At 59.1% G+C, this 21,188-nt stretch overlaps 3 protein-coding genes across 10 annotated transcripts; 2 read left to right on the top strand and 1 right to left on the bottom strand.

Annotated features, from left to right (window-relative positions):
* Positions 1–1,680: 1,680 nt before the first annotated feature.
* Positions 1,681–5,176, top strand: KREMEN2 (kringle containing transmembrane protein 2). Of its 4 annotated transcripts, none has more exons than XM_065892823.1 (9): positions 1,681–1,774; positions 2,013–2,187; positions 2,926–3,017; positions 3,116–3,240; positions 3,558–3,594; positions 4,037–4,369; positions 4,437–4,559; positions 4,642–4,720; positions 4,966–5,176. In XM_065892823.1, the coding sequence occupies exons 1-9, from the start codon at positions 1,681–1,683 to the stop codon at positions 5,174–5,176; spliced, it is 1,269 nt and encodes a 422-aa protein (XP_065748895.1). The 4 variants fall into 4 exon arrangements, with proteins under 4 accessions (XP_065748895.1, XP_065748893.1, XP_065748897.1 ...); XM_065892821.1 differs by having other exon boundaries at positions 3,441–3,594; XM_065892825.1 differs by lacking the exon at positions 4,642–4,720 and having other exon boundaries at positions 4,966–5,108.
* Positions 5,177–6,804: 1,628 nt separating this feature from the next.
* Positions 6,805–9,178, top strand: PAQR4 (progestin and adipoQ receptor family member 4). 4 transcript variants are annotated; one of them, XM_065893093.1, is made up of 4 exons: positions 6,805–6,970; positions 8,339–8,560; positions 8,745–8,932; positions 9,116–9,178. In XM_065893093.1, the coding sequence occupies exons 1-4, from the start codon at positions 6,805–6,807 to the stop codon at positions 9,176–9,178; spliced, it is 639 nt and encodes a 212-aa protein (XP_065749165.1). The 4 variants fall into 4 exon arrangements, with proteins under 4 accessions (XP_065749165.1, XP_065749164.1, XP_065749163.1 ...); XM_065893092.1 differs by having other exon boundaries at positions 8,456–8,560; positions 8,745–9,178; XM_065893091.1 differs by having other exon boundaries at positions 8,745–9,178.
* A 927-nt stretch (positions 9,179–10,105) lies between these two features.
* On the bottom strand, positions 10,106–14,395 carry PKMYT1 (protein kinase, membrane associated tyrosine/threonine 1). Of its 2 annotated transcripts, none has more exons than XM_065892660.1 (7): positions 14,042–14,395; positions 12,658–13,151; positions 11,848–11,954; positions 11,542–11,714; positions 11,299–11,456; positions 10,313–10,399; positions 10,106–10,217 (listed from the first exon to the last, which is right to left on the bottom strand). In XM_065892660.1, the coding sequence occupies exons 1-7, from the start codon at positions 14,390–14,392 to the stop codon at positions 10,106–10,108; spliced, it is 1,482 nt and encodes a 493-aa protein (XP_065748732.1). In that variant the 5' UTR covers positions 14,393–14,395. The 2 variants fall into 2 exon arrangements, with proteins under 2 accessions (XP_065748732.1, XP_065748731.1); XM_065892659.1 differs by having other exon boundaries at positions 10,301–10,399; positions 14,042–14,392.
* Between the last annotated feature and the right edge of the window lie 6,793 nt (positions 14,396–21,188).

Genomic DNA, 21,188 nt, shown 5'->3' with positions numbered 1-21,188 from the left:
CGCTGGGCTAGCCTGCGCTGGTGAGACTCCCAGTCCATTGCTCAGCAGGGCCAGGAAACTGGGAGGTGATCCCAGGCCAGCGTGGCAGCTGAGAGGGTCCCCCCAGGAGGCAACCTGGGCACTGGCCTCCAGCCTCACCCAGCCAACTGCGTTGGGATAACGCCCCCCCACCACACACACACCTCCCCCCAGCCTGTGTATGAGGCACAGGCTCATTCGAAGTGAGGTCTTCGCGGGTCCAGTCACCACCACCAGCACTGTGGCTTTCCTAGAATCTTCTCTGCGCCCCCGATCTGGGGCGGGGGAGGAGTACGGCGGGTACTGACAGAGCGGAGACATGTCCTTGCAGGCTGGACAGCCTGGTGGGGGACTGGTGAGGGGTGGGCAGGCTGGACTGGGAGGCAAGATATCGGGGCCGGGCGGGCCGCTCTGGGCCCCAGGCCACCACCCATCTCCTTCCCGGTCCCCGCCCCCGCCCTCCCACGCACCTGCGCTGGCCTCTCCCCAAGCCCTGGGGGCAGCCGGCGGGCGCTGCTGGGAGATCAGAGGACTCGGAGGAGTCGGGCCCAGGGGGAGGGGGCGGGGAATTTCCCCCCACGCCTGCCTGGGCCTGCTCCCCTCCCCCTTCCCCGCCAGGTGGGGGGGCACCGCTGGGGGAATTCCATCGCGCTGCGAGGGCTCCGGCGAGCCTGGGTTGGGGGTCCTAGGGAGAGGAGGAGGAGAGGAGGGAACGGGCTGGGACCAGGGGCGCAGCTGCCTTCCTCCCCAGACACCAGCTGCCCCTGCCTGTCCCAGACTGAGCGGCCACCATTCCAGCCCGTGGGGCGGGTGCGGGGGCAGGGAGTGGCGCTTCCTCAGGCCAGAGGCTTCGGGACCTGGGAAGCGAGAGGCGTGAAGATCCGAAAGAGGGTGTGCGTGTGAGCGTCTCACAATGAATGGGTGACTGACTGGGAGAGCGTGCCTGCACTTCATTCAAGGGTGTCTGTGAGCTGGGGACTCCGGGTGCCCCGGGGACGTGTGGCCTCAGGAGAGGGTCCTGTGTCTCCCCCATTAGGGTCGTTCTGTCTACCAGCCTGGCCGGGCCTCCTCCACACGCTCCCGCAGGAACCTTCACCGACTCTGAGTGGAGGAAGGGAGGGGAGGCGCGCTCCGGGACACAGAGGGTCCCGGAGATGGGGGGCGGGCGTGGGAGGCGTCTGGACCTGCTGCCTCCGCTCCAGTCTCGGGCGGGGCTTCCCTGCCTCGGTGGGGGGGGGGGGGGAGGGACCCGTGGGGAGGGACGCCAGGGGGGAAGGAGACAGCGCGTCGGAGACCTGGGCGAGGGAGACTCAGAGAGCAAGAGGCAGAGGGAGGGGGCGGGTGTGGAAGCCGAGGCAGGACCCCGAGCCCGGAGAGGCAGAGATGGAGAACATCCCTGGCCAGAGATCGTCCCCCCGGGGAGACTCCCAGTAGGGGTCGGGGCAGAGAGACGCCTTCAGGGCCAGAAACCCTAGGAGGCAAATACCCCTGGGAGATATTACCGCCACCCCCCGCCCCAGATAGAGAGCGCCTCGTAGAGCGGGGACGAGGACAGACTGTCAGAGGACAACGCCCCCCAGGCCTCCTGGGAGACCCCGGAGCGACCCCAGGGGCGACAAGGGCCTTGTGCGGGCCAGGGCGACCTCTTCTTGGCTGGGGGCGATGGGGACACGGGCCCCGCGGGGCCTCCTCCTCCTTCTCTTGCTCCGGCTGCTGCTGCCACGCGGGACCTCAGCTGGGAGCCTGCATAACCCAGGTGAGTCGCGGCCCGGCGACTGGGCCGAGGTCACCATTCCCTCCTCGGCCTCCGCGCCTAGAACCCGAGTCCCACTGGCGAGGGGGCAGAGCAGGTGGTGGCAGCAGCTGAGCAGCCCGAGGGCCCCATGGGCGCCGGGGGCGCTGGCTGGGGAGCTGGGTGGGAGTTGGCATCGGAGTGTGAGGTGAGGATGCCCGGCAAGGGTCAGGACCTCCCAGGCCCCGCCGTCGCCGTGCAGGCCTGTCCGAGTGCTTCCAGGTGAATGGCGCAGACTACCGCGGCCACCAGAACCGCACAGGCCCGCGCGGGGCTGGCCGCCCGTGCCTCTACTGGGACCAGACGCAGCAGCACAGCTACAGCAGCGCCAGCGACCCCCACGGCCGCTGGGGGCTGGGCGCGCACAACTTCTGCCGGTGAGGGGCGGGGCCTTCGCTGGGGCGGAGCTGGGTGCACTATTACAGGCGTTGGCCCGGAGCTGGGCCTCGGCATGGGCGGAGCGGAGGTCTCTGCTGGGCGGGCACAAGGGCCATCTCGAGGGCCTGGGGGCGGGGCTTAAGCGTGGGGTAGAACCTTTTCTGACCTGGGTCGGGCCGTAGGCGCATAACTTCTGCAGAGCCTCAGGTCAGGCCTGGGCACTCAAGGCGCCCATAAGGGCGTGGCGTAGTCAGAGGGCAAGCCCTGGAGTGAGGGGCCGGGCCCTTGGCTCACATCTTCTTTTGAGACACATCTACTGGTGGTGACGGAGGGATTGGGGGTTCAGAGCCACAGTTTCGGTCTGAAGCGGCAGGGACCGAGCTGCGCGGGAGGACACTTCCCTGCTGAACCGCAAAGCTTAGGGCTCATCACTTCTGCTTTAAAGCAGGATTCCAAGATAAGGGACTTGGCTGAGGCCCATGGCTGGGTGGAGGACTAATACTACAAATGGCCTCAAAGTCTTCATAGCCTAGCAACAGCTGAAGACCTAAAATCAGCCCCCAGGGCCCTTTAATGACTTCCCACCGTACACTCGGAAGTCGACATCCATTCTGGTGGGCAAACCAGAATTTGCTCGAACACACACGGTGGCCATTTTGAGAATAAGCCGTGGGTCAGGGCTGGAATTTGCCATTCTTGGGACAGGAGGATCCCAACTATTTCTCCTGTACCAACAGTAACCCAGATGGTGATGTGCAGCCATGGTGCTACGTGGCCGAGACAGAGGAGGGCATCTACTGGCGCTACTGCGATATCCCCACGTGTCATAGTGAGTGGGCCGGGCTGGACAAGGGTGGAAGCCGGGCTGCCTGGGCAGAGTTCGCTTTTGGAGGCGCCTCACTGAGCCTGACTCTGCTGCCCCCTCAGTGCCTGGGTACCTGGGCTGCTTCGTGGACTCCGGGGCACCCCCGGCCCTCAGCGGCCCCAGCGGCACCTCAACAAAGCTCACGGTCCAGGTGTGCCTTCGCTTCTGCCGCATGAAGGGCTACCAGGTATTGCCCACCTGCCCAGACCGGTGGTGACCCCTGACCTTGACCTCAGGACCAAATCAACTTCGAACTCTGAGGCCAAACCTTGACACTAATTTCTGAACCCCCAGCCCGATTCCCCCTTCCGACCCCAACCCCTGGCTCCCACTACCCCACCCCCACCCCAGCCCCTGTCTCGGTGGTCACCCAGTCTGTGCTCCCAGTTGGCGGGCGTGGAGGCTGGCTACGCCTGTTTCTGTGGCTCTGAAAGAGACCTGGCCCGGGGACGCCCGGCTCCGGCCACCGACTGTGACCAGATCTGCTTTGGCCACCCGGGCCAGCTGTGCGGCGGTGATGGGCGCCTGGGCATCTACGAAGGCGAGGAGTGGGCAGGGATGAGGGGCCCGGGTGAGGGGAAGAGTCTGAGTGAGACTCAGCGATGCCGTGACAGGGGGCGGGATCTGGGAAGGGAAGGCGGTAGGTTGGGGGCGGGGCCTAATAAAGGGATTGGGTTGAGGACTGGGCCCGAAAACGGGACTGGGCTGAACCTGGGGCCAGGGGTCTGGGTCTGAGGACGGGACCTGAGAAAGGAATTGTTTGAGTGCGAGACTTGAGGAGGGAATTAATAGTTTGACAGCGGGGCCTATGGAAGGGGTTGGACGGGGTCGGAGGAGGGAGTTGGGCTGAACCTGGGGTGGAGGCGGGGTCCGAAGATGAGGCTGGTCTCTCTGGGGCGGGGCCTAGCTGGGAAGGGGCGGGGCTCTATGTAGAAGGAGGAGCCCGCCGGTCTCCGGGTTCTGACCGCCGGCCCCGCCCACAGTGTCCGTGGGCTCCTGCCAGGGGAACTGGACTGCACCTCAAGGTGTCATCTACTCTCCGGACTTCCCGGACGAGTACGGGCCGGACCGGAACTGTAGCTGGGCGCTGGGCCCCCCGGGCGCCGCGCTGGAGCTCACCTTCCGCCTCTTCGAGCTGGCGGACCCGCGCGACCAGCTGGAGCTGCGCGACGCCGCCTCGGGCAGCCTGCTCCGCGCCTTCGACGGCGCCCGCCCGCCGCCGCCGGGGCCGTTGCGCCTGCGCTCCGTCGCACTGCTGCTCACCTTCCGTAGCGACGCTCGCGGCCATGCGCAGGGCTTCGCGCTCACCTACCGCGGTGAGGCCCCGCCGCGTCCCCCCTCAGCCCGCTCCCCCGCCAGCCTGCCTCACACCCCTCTCCGCAGGGCTGCAGGACGCCGACGACCCTGCGCCCCCCAAGGGCTCGGCCCAGACCCCTGCAGGGCCCCCCGACGGGGCCAACGTGAGCTGCAGCCCCCGGCCTGGGGCTCCAGAGGCCGCGATTGGGGGTGAGACGGGCGTGGGAGGCGGGAGAGAGTTTGGGGAACAGACCCTTCCAGCCCTGTCCTCACCGCACTCGTGTGCCCGCAGCCCAGGTCTTCTTGACGGTGACGGCCGTCTCAGTGCTGCTGCTGCTGCTGCTGTCGCTGCTGCGCCTGCTGCGCGGACGGTGCGCGCTCTGGGGCAGGACCTGAGGGCGTACCTTGCCGGGAGCCTGACGCCCCACCCCGGTGCCCCGGGGCGTGGGGGGCCCTGGTGGGAAGCTAGGGCCCACGACGGGAACAGGGCTGGAAGGAACTACTGGGTTCGAGGGACGAGGATCACGCGTTCGAGGGACGCGTGGGATCACAAGCGAAGCAAGGTGCTGGAGGTGAGGTTGGTTGGGGGTTCGGCTGACGTCTGCTCCCTCTCTAGGAGCTGCCTGCTGGCTCCGGGTAAAGGGCCCCCAGCGTTGGGGCCTTCCCGGGACCCCGCAAGAAGCTGGGCCGTTTGGTACCGCCGGCCTCGAGGGGTCGCCCTGCCCTGTCCTCCCGGGGACCCCCAGGTTGAGAGTCTAACCGCGAGTTACCGGCCATTGAGCGCCTCCAGCCAGAGTTCCCTGCGCTCACTCATCTCTGCTCTCTGACTCGGGACCCCCAGGGTCCACTGGACCCTCCTGCAGCGGGATAGACTCCTGAGACCCTTTGCCACACACTGCCTACCTTGGCCTTCTGCCCCTTTGAAGTTTGGCAGCTCGGCCTCTAGTCATCTCAAGGAGGCCAGACGTTGGACAGGAAGCATCTGGTGCTATTATTGGGAACTTCACCTGACCCTCGGGGTCCAGATGGTCAAGGCCAAAGGGCGAGAGGAATTCGACTTCCCTCATAAACCTGGATACCTGGGTCTTTGAGCCCCTTCTGGGGTGGTTCTGGACTGCTGCCCAAAGTGAAATGTGAGAGGTCAACAAAAGTGGTCAAAAGACTAATCATAGATTTTGAATAAAAGACCTATTTTGGTACAGGGCTCCGGAATTTCTTATGTGTGGGAAGAGCTATGAGGGTACAGTGCCAAGAGTGGTTGTGTACATGCAAGTTAAAGGCGTTCATCGCAAAGAGCTTCGTGTAGCAGCCTGGAATGCAGAGGAACCGCGGAGGCGGAAGGATGAGTGGGCGGGGTCCTGGAGAAGGGGAGGAGGTGGAGGCCGGTTGTCAGCAGGGTTGAGCAGAAGAAGGGATGCCTTCGTGGACCTGATTTAGGATGAACCCTGGTGGGGACTGAACTTTCTTCCCTGGCCTCCTGCCCTCTCTCCCTCTCCGTTTCCTGCCCGTCCTGGGCGGGGCCGAAGATGCGCCTTTGGCTTGAACAGTGAGCGACTTTGGCCCAGCCCAAGCTCGAAGAAGCCTGGCCCGAAGGGCAGGGCCTCACTGGAAGGCTCCGGGCACGTCAGGCACACCCCTAGAGGCCCGGGCATCTCGGCACGCCTTGCTGCGCTCCGGGGAAGTCGGGCGAGTGGAGATAACACCCGTGGAGTAGGGGCTCGCCGGCTCTAGACCTGACCCGTCCGAAAATCCCGGGTCGGCAGCACCTTGGACAGAGCCCGGGCTGTGGGGTGCTGCAGGGTGGAGGGGCTGTGCCCGGGAGGGTGAAGGCCCAAGGGTGAGTCAACCTGGGGGTAGCGCGAAAAGCCCGGGCGCAAAATGCAAGGGAACGCGAGCCACCGGGACCCAGAACGTCGGGTCCCAATCCAACAGGCACCCCATGCAAATGAGACTGGGACCGCATATATTATGCTAAGACGCTGAAGGTCTGGGCGGCTGCCGGGAGGAACCTCCCAGTCGGCCGCGCCCATTGGCCCTCGCAGCCGCGACGTCAGGAGCCCAGAGCGCGAAACCCTGGCGGGATGGCGGGGGCGAGCAGCTGGGGCGGAGCCTGGCGTCCCCTCCTGCGTCCGGCCGCGCCCGTCCTCCCGGCAGCCCAGAGACTACTACTGGCCGCTGCCGCCGCCACAGCAGCTGCCGCGAGCTGTCCCTGCACAGCGCCTGCCAGCCGCACTGCGCTCCGGATTCCTGTGCGTCCCCGGCCTCCGCCCAGGCGTGGGGTCGCGGGGCCCGCGCGTGCGCAGCGGGGCACGGGCCGGGACCCCCCCGGGCCAGCGCGTGCGCGGACCGAGTACTGGGAGGTGGGCGGGCGCAGGGATGAGGCTCCGGGTGCTGTTGGCCCGCTGAGGAGACCCGGGGGCAAGTGGAGCGCGGACCGACTTCGCCCGGCCGGGCCATGGCGTTCCTGGCCGGGCCGCGTCTGCTGGACTGGGCCAGCTCGCCGCCGCACCTGCAATTCAACAAGTTCGTGCTCACCGGCTACCGGCCGGCCAGCAGCGGCTCGGGCTGCCTGCGTAGCCTGTTCTACATGCACAACGAGCTGGGCAACATCTACACGCACGGTGAGCCGCGCCCCGCATCCCCCATCCGCGGCAGCCCTGCCCGTGCCGGGCCGGGGGCCCGAAGGCCGAGGAGAGCCCCAGCGCCCAGGTCCTGGGCTGCCCCGGCCCTGGCACGGCCAGGAGCCATGGTGACAAAGCTGCCATTGTGCCGATCGTCGCTGCCCGCTTCTGCTCCCCCGGCGGGGCCCCCGGGGCAGGCGAGGGAAGCAGAGTCTGAGACCGAATCCGCTTAATCCCTCTGAGCCCTGGGAATAAGGAATCTGGTTTCCGGCCGCTTCGTAATCCCTGCGCCCTGGCACCCTCTACCGCCAGCACCCGTCCCGGAGATGGGTGTTGACTTTGGCGAGGAGGGACCCAGGAGGAGAAGCTAGGCCCCGGCCGCCCTGCCGCCCCCGCCCGCCCATAGCAGCCCAGCCGCCGGGCTCCGCCTGGTGGCGGCTCCTCCCCCCCTCCGACCCCGCCCCGGGCCCCTCCTCCGCAGCCCCGCGGAACCGTGCTGACACAGCCCTGCCCGTCCTTGGCCTACCCGGGTGGATAGAGGGGCCCTGAGTGCGCTGGGACCAGCCTTGGTACCTGCCCCCAGGGGGACTGTGGCCTGGCTAGACCCTGCCAAGAGTGGGCAGTCAGCGGCCACAGCCTGCCAGTGCCGACCTTTGACCCATGTGAGGGCAATGCCAAAGTGCCTGCAGGAAGTGGTAGGAATGGTTCTGAAGGCCTGGACTGGGAGGACTGGAACTCCCTGAAAAGGTGCCTGGGTAGAAGATGGAACAGGGTTCTTTCAGCCCCCTGCCCTGCCTGGCCTCACCTGCTCTGGTGGACAAAAAGGCCCACAGCCTCCATCTGTCTGGTCCCTTCTGGAGAGGAGAGGACATAGGGATTGGCAGGAGCAAGATAAGTGGCCCTGGGATCTGTTGTCATTGCCTACATGTCGGATTCAGAACTCACCTTGAGATCATGCCCCCTCTGGCTTCTGCTGATATACCTAGGCCAGATTGGGGTGTGGGGGCCCCCTGCTTTCCTGGGAAGTGGTGTGGTGGCTGCAAGGGTGAGACCAGCTTGGGAGTCAGATTGCCCAGGGCTCTGTGCTGCTTCATTGCTTACTTGCTGGGGTCCCCTGGGGCAGGTTACTCAGTTTCCTCACCTATAAAGTGGGAATAATGGTCTCCCCTTCCCAGAACTATTGTGAGCTCTGCTAAATAAAGTTACTGAAAGCCCAGAGCCTGCCTCCGTCCAGGGCTGGCCAAGAGTTGGCCAACAGCCTTGTCAGGACCTGTCTTGCTCCCATCCCTCTAGCCTGTGGCCTCATTGAGGACATGACTTGTCCTCACTGCTGAAGCTGTCTGATGGAAAACTGTCTCCCTCCCCCAGGGCTGGCCCTGCTGGGCTTCCTGGTGCTGCTGCCCATGACCTTGCCCTGGGGTCAGCTGGGCAAGGATGGCTGGCTGTGGGGCACACACTGTGTAGCCTGCCTGGCACCCCCTGCAGGCTCTGTGCTCTATCACCTCTTCATGTGCCACAAAGGGGGCAGCCCTGTGTACACTCGGCTCCTTGCCCTGGATATGTGTGGGGTCTGCCTCGTCAACACCCTCGGTGAGCCAAGGGATGGGGTGGGGGGCGGAGGGCTTGAAGGATGGGAGCTGGGGGTTGGGTACACTCACATGAGCCTGAGATAGAAAGGGCAGGTATCAGGGCAACTGGAAGGAAAAGAAAAAGGGACAAGGGCAGGTGGATCCCCAGACTGATGTGCCCTCTCCTGCCTCTCTCCTCTGTGCAGGGGCCCTGCCCATCATCCACTGCACTCTGGCCTGCAGGCCCTGGCTGCGCCCAGCTGCCCTGGTGGCCTACACCGTGTTGTCGGGTGTGGCAGGCTGGCGAGCCCTCACCGCCCCCTCCACCAGTAGCCGGCTCCGCGCTTTTGGCTGGCAGGCTGGCGCCCGCCTCCTGATGTTTGGGGCCCGGGGAGTGGGGCTGGGCTCTGGGGCTCCAGGCTCCCTGCGCTGCTACCTGCGCATGGATGCACTGGCACTGCTTGGGGGGCTGGTGAACGTGGCCCGCCTGCCAGAGCGCTGGGGACCGGGCCGCTTCGACTACTGGGGTAACTCACACCAGATCATGCACCTGCTCAGCGTGGGCTCCATCCTCCAGCTGCACGCTGGCGTCGTGCCTGACCTGCTCTGGGCCGCCCGGCACATCTGCCCCCTGGACTGAGCCACCTCCCGCCCGCCATGCCGGCCTGCTCACAGTCTTCTAGGGCCAACAGCACCATGCTGGCTCCCTGGATGCTTCCAGCAAATGGGACTTCCTAGCGGGGAGCCCTCGTCTGTTCATCCATTCTTCCCTGTGGACTAGCCTCTTTTACTCACACGTTGGATCTCCACTTCCCCTTCCTGCCTTCTTCCACGGGACTTATAGGCTGAAAGGAAACCTTCCCTTCTCTGGGCCTGTTTTTACCCTCTGTGACCTGTGAGGTTTGGGCCAAAGGGACAGTTGGGATCCTGCCAGCCCAGAGCCATCACCCACCCTGACCCTCACATAAGGCACCTCACAGCTGCCTAGCCCAGCCTCCTGCCCTCTGTCTGTCCACCCTGCATGCTGGCCCTCCCAGCAGCCCGTTCTCCCTGCTGTCCAGAGACTGTGGAATGAGGGGTCTGGACAACAGGACTAGCCTCTTATCCCAGGACCTAGGGGCAGGAGGGTGGTGGCTGCTGCTTTTTCCAAGCAACTGGCACAGAGATGTAAAGAGCTGAATGGCCCCGGACCCAAGCCCCACTGGACTGAGGGCACCCTCCACCTTGAGTGCTCTGAAAGCTTGACCTGCCCAGCAGGGACATGCCTGCTCAGGAAATCTTTGCTTCACACAGTGGGTGACTCCCAGCTCCAATCTGCCAGCCTGGGGCTTGGGGCCTTGCAGCAGAGCTCAACCTTGGGCTGTCGCAGGGGCCTCAGACCCTGGGCAACGTCAGTAAGCGCCGTGTTGCCATGCAAGCAAGCTTGGGTACTCCCAAGATTCAAATACCTTTTATTAGACACGGCCAGGCAGAAGGGACCACTGGAGTTTCCAGACGGACCCCAGCCTCCAGGAGGATGGAGGGAAGGGGCTAAGAGGTTAAAAGTGCCAAGCCTGGGCCCGTGGGCTCAGGTTGGGCCCAGTGAGTCCTCAAACAGGCTGAGGAGGTTCCGAGGCTCAAAAGCGGGGAAGGTGCCCTGTGGAGGCTCTGAGTCAATGTCACTTAGGTCCAGAGAATCCCTAGGGGGAGAGAAGAAAGAGAAATGACTCTCAGGATCCAAAAGCTGCCCCCTCCCACCCCCTGGGACCCTGGGCCCGCTCACCTCAGCGTGTACCTGCCCCGGGAGGCAGGGGAGCCACTGCAGGGGGTGGAGGTGCTCCCGGCAGCCCTGGCCAGGATGGCCTCTGGAGAGAGCGAGGGCCTGCGGCGGGTAGGCAAGACAAGCAGGGTGTTGAGGGGAAGGGAGGAGGCCATGGCTGGGTGGGAGCAGCAACACCAATCCTGACCCTGTGTGGGCTCCGAGCTCCTGCCTGACACAGGCAGGTGCCATTCTCGGACAATGGGCATTGGTGGACATTGAAAGAACACTCTGACAACTTCTAAAGTCTACCTGACCACACTCAAATGCCACCTCTGTCCCTTTTCAGAACACATGGGCTCTGACTGAGCTGACTTTGAAATGACCTTGTGGTAACTGAAGCTCATCTGGCACTTTGCCTGCTATAAAGCGCCCCCATGGCAATGGGGTGACATTCTCGTAAGGAAGGGGTTAATGGCATGATTCCTTCTGAGAACTGTCTGCCCTGAGCTTGTGGTTTCCTTTGCAGTAGTTTCTTAATTACAGCCTCTCACTTGGCCACCAGGCACGTGGGACTAAGGAATTCCTCCCAGGGCAGGAGCTCACCAGGCTCTGGGGGTTTTGCGCCCTAAGAGGAAGGATAACACCTTGCCCTTGGGTACTGGCAGCCTCTGGGGGGTGGGGGCTGCACCGCCTGCCTTTCCCAGCAGGTGCTGTGGCCCCTGTGCTGCTCCCCAGCATGGCAGCACCCTCACTGTGAGGTTGCCAGTTCGCCCTGCTCCGTACGGCCCCTGGTCCACACTGAGATTAGAAGAAACAACTGCATTCAAACTAGGCCAGGCCGCACCCCCACCAGCCTTGGTTTCCTTCCCGGCGTTTGATGGGGGCCAGGTTTGTGGGAGGGATGCCGGTTAACTACTAATTCCCATGGGGCTGGGGCCTGGGCCTTGGGCATGGGGTTTGGCCATGCTGACGGCCCGTCTCCCCCAACTCCCAGCCGCCTGCCCAGAGTCCTCACCCACCCTATGCTGTCGTCATCCCAGTTGCTGGCGAGGCTGCTGTCCAGGAGGAGGCTGCAGGGCGGCGAGCCAGGTGGGGTGGCCGGCGGACCCAGGGGCTGCAGCCAGCTGGCAGGGTGTGCCAACCCGTGCCAGAGCCAGCATAGCAGGGAAAGCAGGGCCTGTGGGGACAGGGGGCCGAGGGAGGCTAGGTAGACCCTGAGCCAAGGAACAGAGCAGGGCCGCCCATCACCTTCCCTGGCTTACCTGCCACAGGGCCCACCCTCGACTGAGGGCCTCGGCAGCCATGTACCACAGGACGGTCCAGGGCCGCGGCCGCCTGAGCATGGGCAGGGCCAGCAGGGCCTCGGCTGTGGCCCGCAGCTTGGGGTCAGGTTCCAGCATCATGGTGAGGACAGAACGCAGCTCAGAAGACAGGCCTGTCCCCGGGGCAGGGCCACATCAGGGGTGATGGGGCCTTGCGCCTGGCAGTCCCTTGTCACCAGCCACCCCCCATGAGAGCTTGCCCTCCCTGTGGCAGTGCATCCCCTCCAGTCCTCTCCTGCCACTCACCAGCAGTGAACTCAGGGGGCAGGTAGCCCTGGCGCAGCTGCTGCCAGCCCTCCCCACCATGGGGCAGCTCCATGTTGCACGCCACCTCCAGGATGGTGAGACCCAGGCTGGGAGGGACAGGGACAGAAGAAGGGCAGGGTTGACCTCGAGACACAGAACCCAGAGCCCCAGGCTACCCCCAAGAAGAAGGGTAGGAAAGGGATGCTATCTTCCACCATGAGCCAGGGAGGTGGGGAAGGAGGGGCTGGGGGCCCTAAGAAGGTCTCGGCAGAGCTGATGATGGGGACTATATCATGGAGCACAGACCCCAGGCCCAGCGTAGCTCACACACCACCTACCCCCCCAACCCCGCCCCCACAGGACTGGCACTCTGGTCGCTGTTGTTAACAGTGATGTTCTCATCATCCTGTTGATGTGACTGGATGCTACTGTCAGAAGCAGAGCAGTGGTGACCAGCATGGACCTTGGAACCCAGGGCCTGGTCCAGGCCCAGCCTCACCACCTGCTCACTGTGGACTGGGGGAAAGTCCCTTAACCTGCTGTGCCCAATTCCCCTGTGAATGGAGTAATAATAGTCCCTCCCTTGGAGGTGTGGTGAGATGAGTGAAGAGACAAGTGAATCAGGTAAAGTGGCTCCAGAGGGTTCTCTGATTAGCTTAACTCTCCAGACCCCTCTCAACTAGAGGGCGGGACCCCCAACCCCTTGGGGAAGCATCTCCCAGCAAGTCTTCCTGACTTTGGGCTAGGATGGTGACCCTCTGCTGACCACTCCCCCGCACACCAGGAAGAGCCTCCCACGTCGAGCCCTACCTGAACACATCTGCCGCTGTCCCATAAGCGCCTTGAAGCAGCTCGGGGGCCATGTAGCGAGGGTCTCCCTCCTGGGCCTCGCTAGCTCCGGATGCACCCAGCTCCACCAGCAGCCCAAAGTCACCCAGCTTGCAGCGGTCCCGGGGCCCCAGGAAGATATTGGAGGGCTTGACGTCAAGGTGGACCAGGCCTTGGCTGTGCAGGTGGGCCAGGGCCAGCAGGATGTCCCGCAGGTAGCCCCAGACCTGGGCCTCAGGCAGGCTGGCACCCCAGGCCTCACAGTGCTGCTGTAGGCTGGGCCCACACAGCTCTGTCTGCATGTATAGGATGCCGCCCTCCTCCCAGGCTTGCTCCAGCCGCACGCAGCACGGGTGCTGCCCCACCTTCTCATGGCCGCCGACCTCGGCCAACTTGCGGGCCCGGTCTTTGGGGCCCCGGAAAGGTGACATGCAGCGCTTCACGGCATAGAGCCGGCCATCTTCCTTGGAGCGCACCTGGAAGCGAGGGGGAACAACCACTCAGGAGGACAACCCAGATGATTCTGTTAAGATTTCACGTGTGCGGAAGGTATGGCATGGCAGCTACCTTAGAGTGACCCCCACGTGTGCAAGAGCAAAGCTGGACAAACCTCCACCCCAGGTGCTGGTTTGCTGGAGACCCAGCGAAAGAAGAGACAGGGCAAACCTCTAAGTACAGGCCCAGGAGAATGCGTTAAGTAAAAAAGCTGCCTACAGAACAGCACAGGCAGTGTGGTCTGCCATGCGGCATATGTGATGGGTTTGTTTCTATCTGGTCAATTCCAGAGAAGTACAGAGAAAAGTCTGGAAGGAAGAACGCCCACCTGAGAATCACCGTGGTTTCCCCTGACCTAGGGGCCTCTGTATTTTTTAACAAAATTGTCTTCATGTAGTACTTGTGTAAGGAAAACTACCATTTTAGAGGAAATATACATGATTGGAAAATATATTTTAAGAAACAAAAGGTGGCATGGAGGTGTCACCTGAGTGCTTGCAGCAGGAGGGAGGTGGGGTGGGCACTGCACTGGGGGCGGGGGGTGGCCTGGCTCCGGGGCCTTGTGGAGCTTGCCAAGACCCCCACACGGCTGGCACCAGGCAGGAGGAGGTGGCAGGTGGGAGCCATCGCAAGGCGTGCCAGGCTCTGGACAAGGGGAGAGTGTGTACTGAGGGGGCCTCAGAGGGGCCTGCATGTGGGGTTATGAGAAAGCGGCCAAGTCCAGCACTGAGGGAAGCCTGCCAGCCCAAGAGGTGGGCCGTCAGGGGAAAGGAGGGGAACAGGCTTCCCAGGACACTGTCCCATCCCAGCCGGGGTGGCGAGGCGGCCGGGGGTTACCCCAGACAGGCCTGGGGAGCTGTCACTGACTCACCTTGAAGACCTCTCCATAAGAGCCGTGGCCCAGGCGGCCGAGCCTGTGGAAACTCTGCTGGAAGAAGGACTCCGGCCGGCTCGGGTCATACCCGGGGCTCTGCAGGGGCTCGGAGGCTCGGCCTTGGAACGACACCCGCCGGGGCTGGGGCTGGTGCCAGCCTGGGGTCCGAGGAGGGAAGAGGCGGCTGATGGGGATGCTGCCCTTGGCAGGGGGACGGGGTGGGAGGCTCCGACTGAGACCCCGAGACCTCTTGAGGGAGAAGCCAGGTTCTGCATGGCGGAAGTAGGCTGGGACCGGGACGGGGGTGCCACTCAGGGGTGGCGGGGTGCCCTCTTCGGGCACAGGCATGTCCAGCACAAGGAGCCCCCAGAGTTCAGAACAGTGTGTCACTCAAAACAGCACCTGGTCCTATGGCCCCAAAGAGGCTGCAGAAGAGAGCCGAGTCTACGCCACACACACACACTCTGCTTTAGGCATGGAGGCGGTGGGCACAACAAGCACCTGGTGGGAAAAGGTATACAAATGTATGCACGCCTGCAGGTGGTCACCTGCACCTTGGGGGTTAGAGACACATAGACTGAAAACCACAGGGTCGTGTCCTGGAGGCTCCCACAGTCCAGCAGAGGTTAAACCAAGGCATGTTCTGGAGTCAGACCATACCTGTGTGTACATCTCTGCCTTGTTTGGCCCTAAAATATCCCACCTTGGGGAATTCCCTGGCGGTCCTGTGGTTAGGACTCGGCGCTTTCACTGCCATGACCCAGGATTCAATCCCTGGTTGGGGAACTAACATACCGCAAGCAGGGTGGCATGGCAAACAAACAAACAAACAAATAAATAAAACATGGCCAAAAAACTAAATAAATAAAAATTAAAACTTAAAAAGAAAAAATCCAGGGACTTCCCTGGTGGCACAATGGTTAAGATTCCACACTCCCAACGCAGGGGGCCCGGGTTCAATCGCTGGTCAGGGAACTAGATCCCACATGCATGCCGCAACTAAGAGTTTGCATGCCACAACTAAGGAGCCTGCTGGCCGCAACTAAGACCTGGTGCAACCAGAAAAAAAAAAAAAATCCAACCTCTTCCAAGACTGTAAGGTAGAAATATTAACACAGGTCTGCTATCCTTTATCTCCAATTCCAAAGGAAAAAAGAAAGTCTAGGGCTTCCCTCGTGGCACAGTGCTTAAAAATCCACCTGCCAATGCAAGGGACATGGGTTCGATCCCTGGTCTGGGAAGATCCCACATGCTGCGGAGCAACTAAGCCCATGTGCCACAACTACTGAAGCCTGCGCACCTAGAGCCCATGCTCCACAAGAGAAGCCACCTCAATGAGAAGCCCGTGCACTGCAATGAAGAGTAGCCCCCGCTCGACGCAACTAAAGAAAGCCCGCGTGCAGCAACGAAGACCCAATGCAGCCAAAAATAAATAAATAAATAAATTTATATATTGAAAAAAAAAAAAAGGGCTTCTCTGGTGGCGCAGTGGTTGAGAGTCCGCCTGCTGATGCAGGGGACACGAGTTTGTGCCCCAGTCCGGGAAGATCCCACATGACGTGGAGCGGCTAGGCCTGTGAGCCATGGCCGCTGAGACTGCGCGTCCGGAGCCTGTGCTCCGCAATGAGAGAGGCCACAACAGTGAGAGGCCCGCGTACCGCAAAAAAAAAAAAAAAGAAGAAAGTCTGAATTTCAAATTTCTTTCTTGCTTCCTTTTTCGTAGTTAAGGTGCTAAAACTCAGTTAGTGGGGTTTCACTTCCAGCTCCATGTAGCAGAGGCTAAATTTCAGCTGAGTGTAGCAGAGAGGCTGGGGGCTTCCTCGTTTCACCAGCCCCTACTCAGAGAGACAAGCACCGCTGTCCCTGTCCCCAGCTCCAGAGCTGTGGCTCAGGAGATTCTGCCCGGGGAGAGGCAGGTCGTGAAACAGAGAGCTCCAAAGCTCTTCCTGCAAAAATGTGACTTGATTAGAAGTAGAGTGTGAGAAGTTCAAGCCTAAAGGCCCTCTCAAAATCAGTGGAGGTTTTGGTACTAAGCAATTAGGAGGAGGCCAATACCTCCATTTGCACTACAAGTGAACCACAGGACAACTAGTTTACCAGAGAGAACTGGGGAAAGAGACAGCTAAGAAGAGGCTTCCTGAGGTTAGAACAAATCTTAAACACTGAACTCCAAAGCTACCCCTTTAGGAACTTCCCTGGTGGCACAGTGGTTAAGAATCTGCCTGCCAATACAGGGGACATGAGTTCGAGCCCTAGTCCAGGGAAGATCCCACATGCACCACAACTACTGAAGCCCATGCACCTAGAGCCTGTGCTCCACAACGAGAGAAGCCACGGCAATGAGAAGCCCAAGCACCACAACGAAGTGTAGCCCCCGCTCACCGCAGCTAGAGAAAGCCCACACACAGCAACAAAGACCCGACGCAGCCAAAAAAAAAAAAAAAAAAGCTACCCCTTTAAAGCCCAAATTTGACTGGATCAGTCTATGGAGCAATTGATGTTCCAGGGCATTGTCAAAAACAACAGAGCAATCATCCAGCAATTGGTGGGGCCTGACAGCTGGGTATGATCAGGGAGAAGACAAACAGAGCCCCCCTAAAACCACTAGTGTCCCAGGGTGACTGTGCACATGCCCAAGGCTGGGCTCTCTGAGGAGCAAAGTCAAAGGCTTCACATTGTTTAGGAAAGAGACATCACTACAGTGGTCCAGCCAGTCACTAAACAAGCAAAAACAATCCCAAGCCCCCAGGCGTAGGGTGAGGAACCAATATTCACAGTTGCTACAACATATTATCTAAAATGTCAAAGAAAACTTACAAGATATGCAAAGACGCAGGAGAGTGTGACCCATACACAGGAAAAAAAACATACAGCAAAAACTCCCTGTAAGAGAGACCAGATGTCATATTTAACAGACAGACTTCACAGTACCACTATAAATATGTACAAAGAACCAAAGGAAACCACACTTGAAGAAGTAAAGGAAACACAATGACAACATCTCATTAAATAGAGAATATCAATAATGAGATAGAAATTATAAAAGAACCAAATGCATAGTTGAAAAGTACAATGTCACTGAAATGAAAAAATTCACTGGAGGGGTTCAACAATAGATTTGAACTGGCAGAAAAAATAATCAGTGAACTTGAAGATAGTTTGATAGAAATTATGCAATCTGAAATACAGACAAAGAAAAGGGAACCAAATCTCAGAGAAATGTTAGGACAGCATTAAGTGAATCAACATATGCATGATGGGTACACCAGAGGAGAGAAGAGAAGGAGCTGGAAAAGTATGGATTAAAACTTCCCAAATGTGATTTTAAAAATATTAACATAGCCAAGAAGCTCAATGAACTTCAAGTAGGATAAATGCAGAGATCCACACACAGACACACCATATTAAAACTGCTGAAAACCAAAAACAAGGGGAAAATCTTGAGAGGAGCAAGAGAAAATGACTCATCACTGACAACCCCCCCCCACCCGTAAGATTAACTGTTAACTTCTCAAAAGAAACAATGGAGGCCAGAAGGAAGTGGGATGACATACTCAAGCACTAGGGGGAAAATTTGTCAACCAAGAATCCTATATCAAATGAAACTATCTTTCAAAAATAAATGCAAAAAAGAGGGCTTCCCTGGTGGCTCAGTGGTTGAGAGTCTGCCTGCCGATGCACGGGACGCGGGTTCGTGCCCTGGTCTGGGAAGATCCCACGTGCCGTGGAGCGGCTGGGCCCGTGAGCCATGGCCCCTGAGCCTGCGTGTCCGGAGCCTGTGCTCCGCAACAGGAGAGGCCACAGCAGTGAGAGGCCCGCATACTGCAAAAAAAATAATAAAATAAATAAAGGCAAAAAAGAGATATTCCCAGATAAACAAAAACAGAAAGAATGCATTGCTAGCAGACCTGCTTTACAAGGAAAACTAAAGGAAGTTCTTCAAGCTGAAACCATGTGATCCCAAACAGTAATTCAAACATACATGAAAAAAAGAAAGAGCACCAGTAAAGGTAATTATGTAATATAAAAGACAGTATAAACGCATATTTTTCTCCTTTCTTCTTTTAACTGATTTAAAAAGCAACTGTATAAAACTATGTATGTAACTGTATTGTTGGGCATATAATATATAGAAATGTAATATACTTGCAAATAACAGCACAAAGATTTAAGTGTGTGGGAACAAAATTATATTGGACTAGAAAATGACACCAGATGGTAACTCAAACCCACAGGAACAAATGAAGAGAACCAGAAATGGTAAAAAAGAAGGTCAATGTAAAAAAATTATACATATACACTTGCTTTTCTTTCTTCCCCCAACTTCTTTAAGAAATTAAAGATGATCTAAATAAATGGAAAGGCATTATATGTTCATAGATCCAAAGACAATATAAATAAAGTGATAATACTCTCCAAATTGATCTACAGACTCAGCACAATCACTATCAGAATCCCAGGTAGCTTCTTTACAGAAATTGGCAAACTGATCCTAAAAATCATATGGAAATTAACAGGACCCAAAAGAGTCAAAACAATCAAAACAAAGTCGGAGGACTCACACTTCCCCATTTTAAAACTTACTACAAAGCGGGACTCCCCTGGTGGCGCAGTGGTTAAGAATCCGCCTACCAATGCAGGGGACACTGGTTCGATCCCTGGTCCAGGAAGATCCCACATGCCGCAGAGTAACTAAGCCCGTGCACCACAACTACTGAGCCTGTGCTCTGGAGCCCACGTGCCACAACTACTGAAACCTGTGTGCCTAGAGCCCACACTCCGCAACAACAGAATCCACTGCAGTGAGAAGCCTGCGCACCACAATGAAGAGTAGCTCCCCTGTCTCAACTAGAGAAAGCCCGCACACAGCAATGAAGACCCAACAAAGCCAAAAATAAATGAATAAAAATAAATTAATTAATTAATTTTAAAAAACTTACTACAAAGCTACAGTAATCAAAACAGTGTGGTACTCACATAAGGATAGACATGCAGATCAATGGAACAGAACTGAGAGTTCAGAAATAAACCCTCACATTTATAGTCAATTGATTTTGACAAGGGTGCCAGAACAATTGAGCAGAAATAAAACAGTCTTCTCAACAAATGGTGCTGGGACAACTGGATATCTACATGCAAACCTCATTTAGCAGAAAAATCTGACCTGGCCTATTCTTCCCTCTAAGTGTAAAATAATCATATATTTCTTGACAGAAATATTAATGTGTTTGATTATGAAATGATGTCCCAGACCCATGAATGGATGGTGTTACATATAAATGTTACACGTACCCTATTAGCTTTCTAAAATGGGAGACATTTTGAATTCTGAAACACACCTGGCCTCAGGGGTTTGTGGACCTGTAATGCTAACTTCATGGAAGCCTTAGTCTAGTGTCTGGCATGCAGATCCCTCAGTAACTGTTATATAATAAATAATATATAATAAATAACACTCTGAGTAGTAATTGAAAGAACACACAAAATACAGTGGTCCCACAGGTGTAAGTGACTTTTGTATTGGAGCAAAGAGGGCTACTGTGTTGCTATAATGTTATAATTGAAAGAATAACAAGAGGAAAAAAGGAGAGAAGTCCAATTTTGAGAGGAGCCACTGTGTATCAAAAGATTCCATACTTAGCAGGGGGTGAGTCAGTGACTGAAACTGGAGGGAGCAGTCATCTGAAGGGTACTCTCCAGTGCCTAGGAAAGTGAGGCATGAGGGGAGGGACCCCACAGGGGCCTGCATGGGAAGACTCACCCTACAGCCTGTGGGTACCCTCCCTCTGCCTCTATGCATCTCAGGAATCCCATCCCAGAGTTTCTCAAAGTGAGGGACCAGGGTGTCAGGAACCCCTAGGGTGTTGGTTAGAAGTAGAGCCTCCGGGCCCAGCCATATCACATTCAGGGACATTGGGCACCTGCATCTTAAACCAATTCTCAGATCATCCCAATGTCACTTACGTTCTAGCACCATTGGCATGGCCAAACAGCTTTGGGGGTGGGATGGGGAGGGAGGAGAAGCAGGGGCTCCCGGTGAATCCAGGGTGGCCCTGAGCAGAAGCCAGGCCAGGATGAGCTCTGCAGCTTTCAGGGGCCTCACCCTCTCACTGGGCAGGACACATCTGCTGACCACGGTCTATCGCACTAGACTGTGAGTTCCTCCTGGTCAGGGCCACAGCTGATTCACCTCCGTGGGCGTGGGGAAACCCTGGCGAATAAAGTTGAGCAGACCAGCTGTCACGGGGGAAGGGCTGTAGATGGAAGGTCGGTGGGGCTTTTCCTGGGGAGGGACGAGTAAAGGGGGAGCAGTCGCTGTGGAAGGGGGCTCCCAGAAAAAGAGGGAGGCCGGGAAAGGAGGAGGGCAAGGACCGTCTAGGGGCAGGAGCCGCTAGAGGGGAAGTGGGCGGAGCCGCCCGCGGCAGGGCTGGCCCAGGGAGGGGTGGGGCTGTCGGAGAGGTGAGGAAGAAGGCGGGAGGGGTTGGGGGTGAGGCAGATCCGGGGAAGGACTGTCAGGGGGCAAGGAGTTGCTCGCGAGGGAGGTAGAAGGGAGGAGAGGGCGATCCCGCCCGAGAACCTTCAGGGCCGGGTATGGGCTCACCTGGGGCGGGAGGGCGGGACGCAGCTCAGCAAGGTCCCAGATTCCGGGTCGGCGGAGGGCACAGGAGCCCTCGGAGCGGTCCGGGGTCTTCAGCCCACCGCTCCCCAAGCCAGGGCGGGAGGACTCTCCGGAGGGGGAACGGCCCGTGAACGCGCGCGGACACGGCTCGCGCCAAAAATTCCAAACCGGCCTCGAGGCCCCGCCCAGGAGCGCCTCTTACCCCCGGTGCAGCCTGTCAGAGGCGCACAGCCTGCTGGGGCTCCGCCCCAACGTCCCTGCGTGCGCGCCTCCGACCCCGCCCCGCCGGCTCCGCGGCCGAGCGCTCTCACTGCGCAGGCGCGAAACCTTGTCTGTGCTGGCCCAGGTCGGGTGTGGCTATGCGGTGCCACCTAGAGGCTGAGGTGCCACGCTGGGTCTGAGCCTGCTCTTGGGTACTCCCGCCTGGTTCCCAGGACCCCGAACGACCTCCGGACGTCGACCGACCTCCAGACCCAGGTGCCGGCACCCACGGCCCTCGCTGGGCTGCCTTAGTTTTCGCATCTA

This window comes from Phocoena phocoena, chromosome 15 (assembly GCF_963924675.1).
Source record: "Phocoena phocoena chromosome 15, mPhoPho1.1, whole genome shotgun sequence".
NCBI classification, from domain to species: domain Eukaryota; kingdom Metazoa; phylum Chordata; class Mammalia; order Artiodactyla; family Phocoenidae; genus Phocoena; species Phocoena phocoena.
This window is presented reverse-complemented; position numbering and strand designations above follow the sequence as displayed.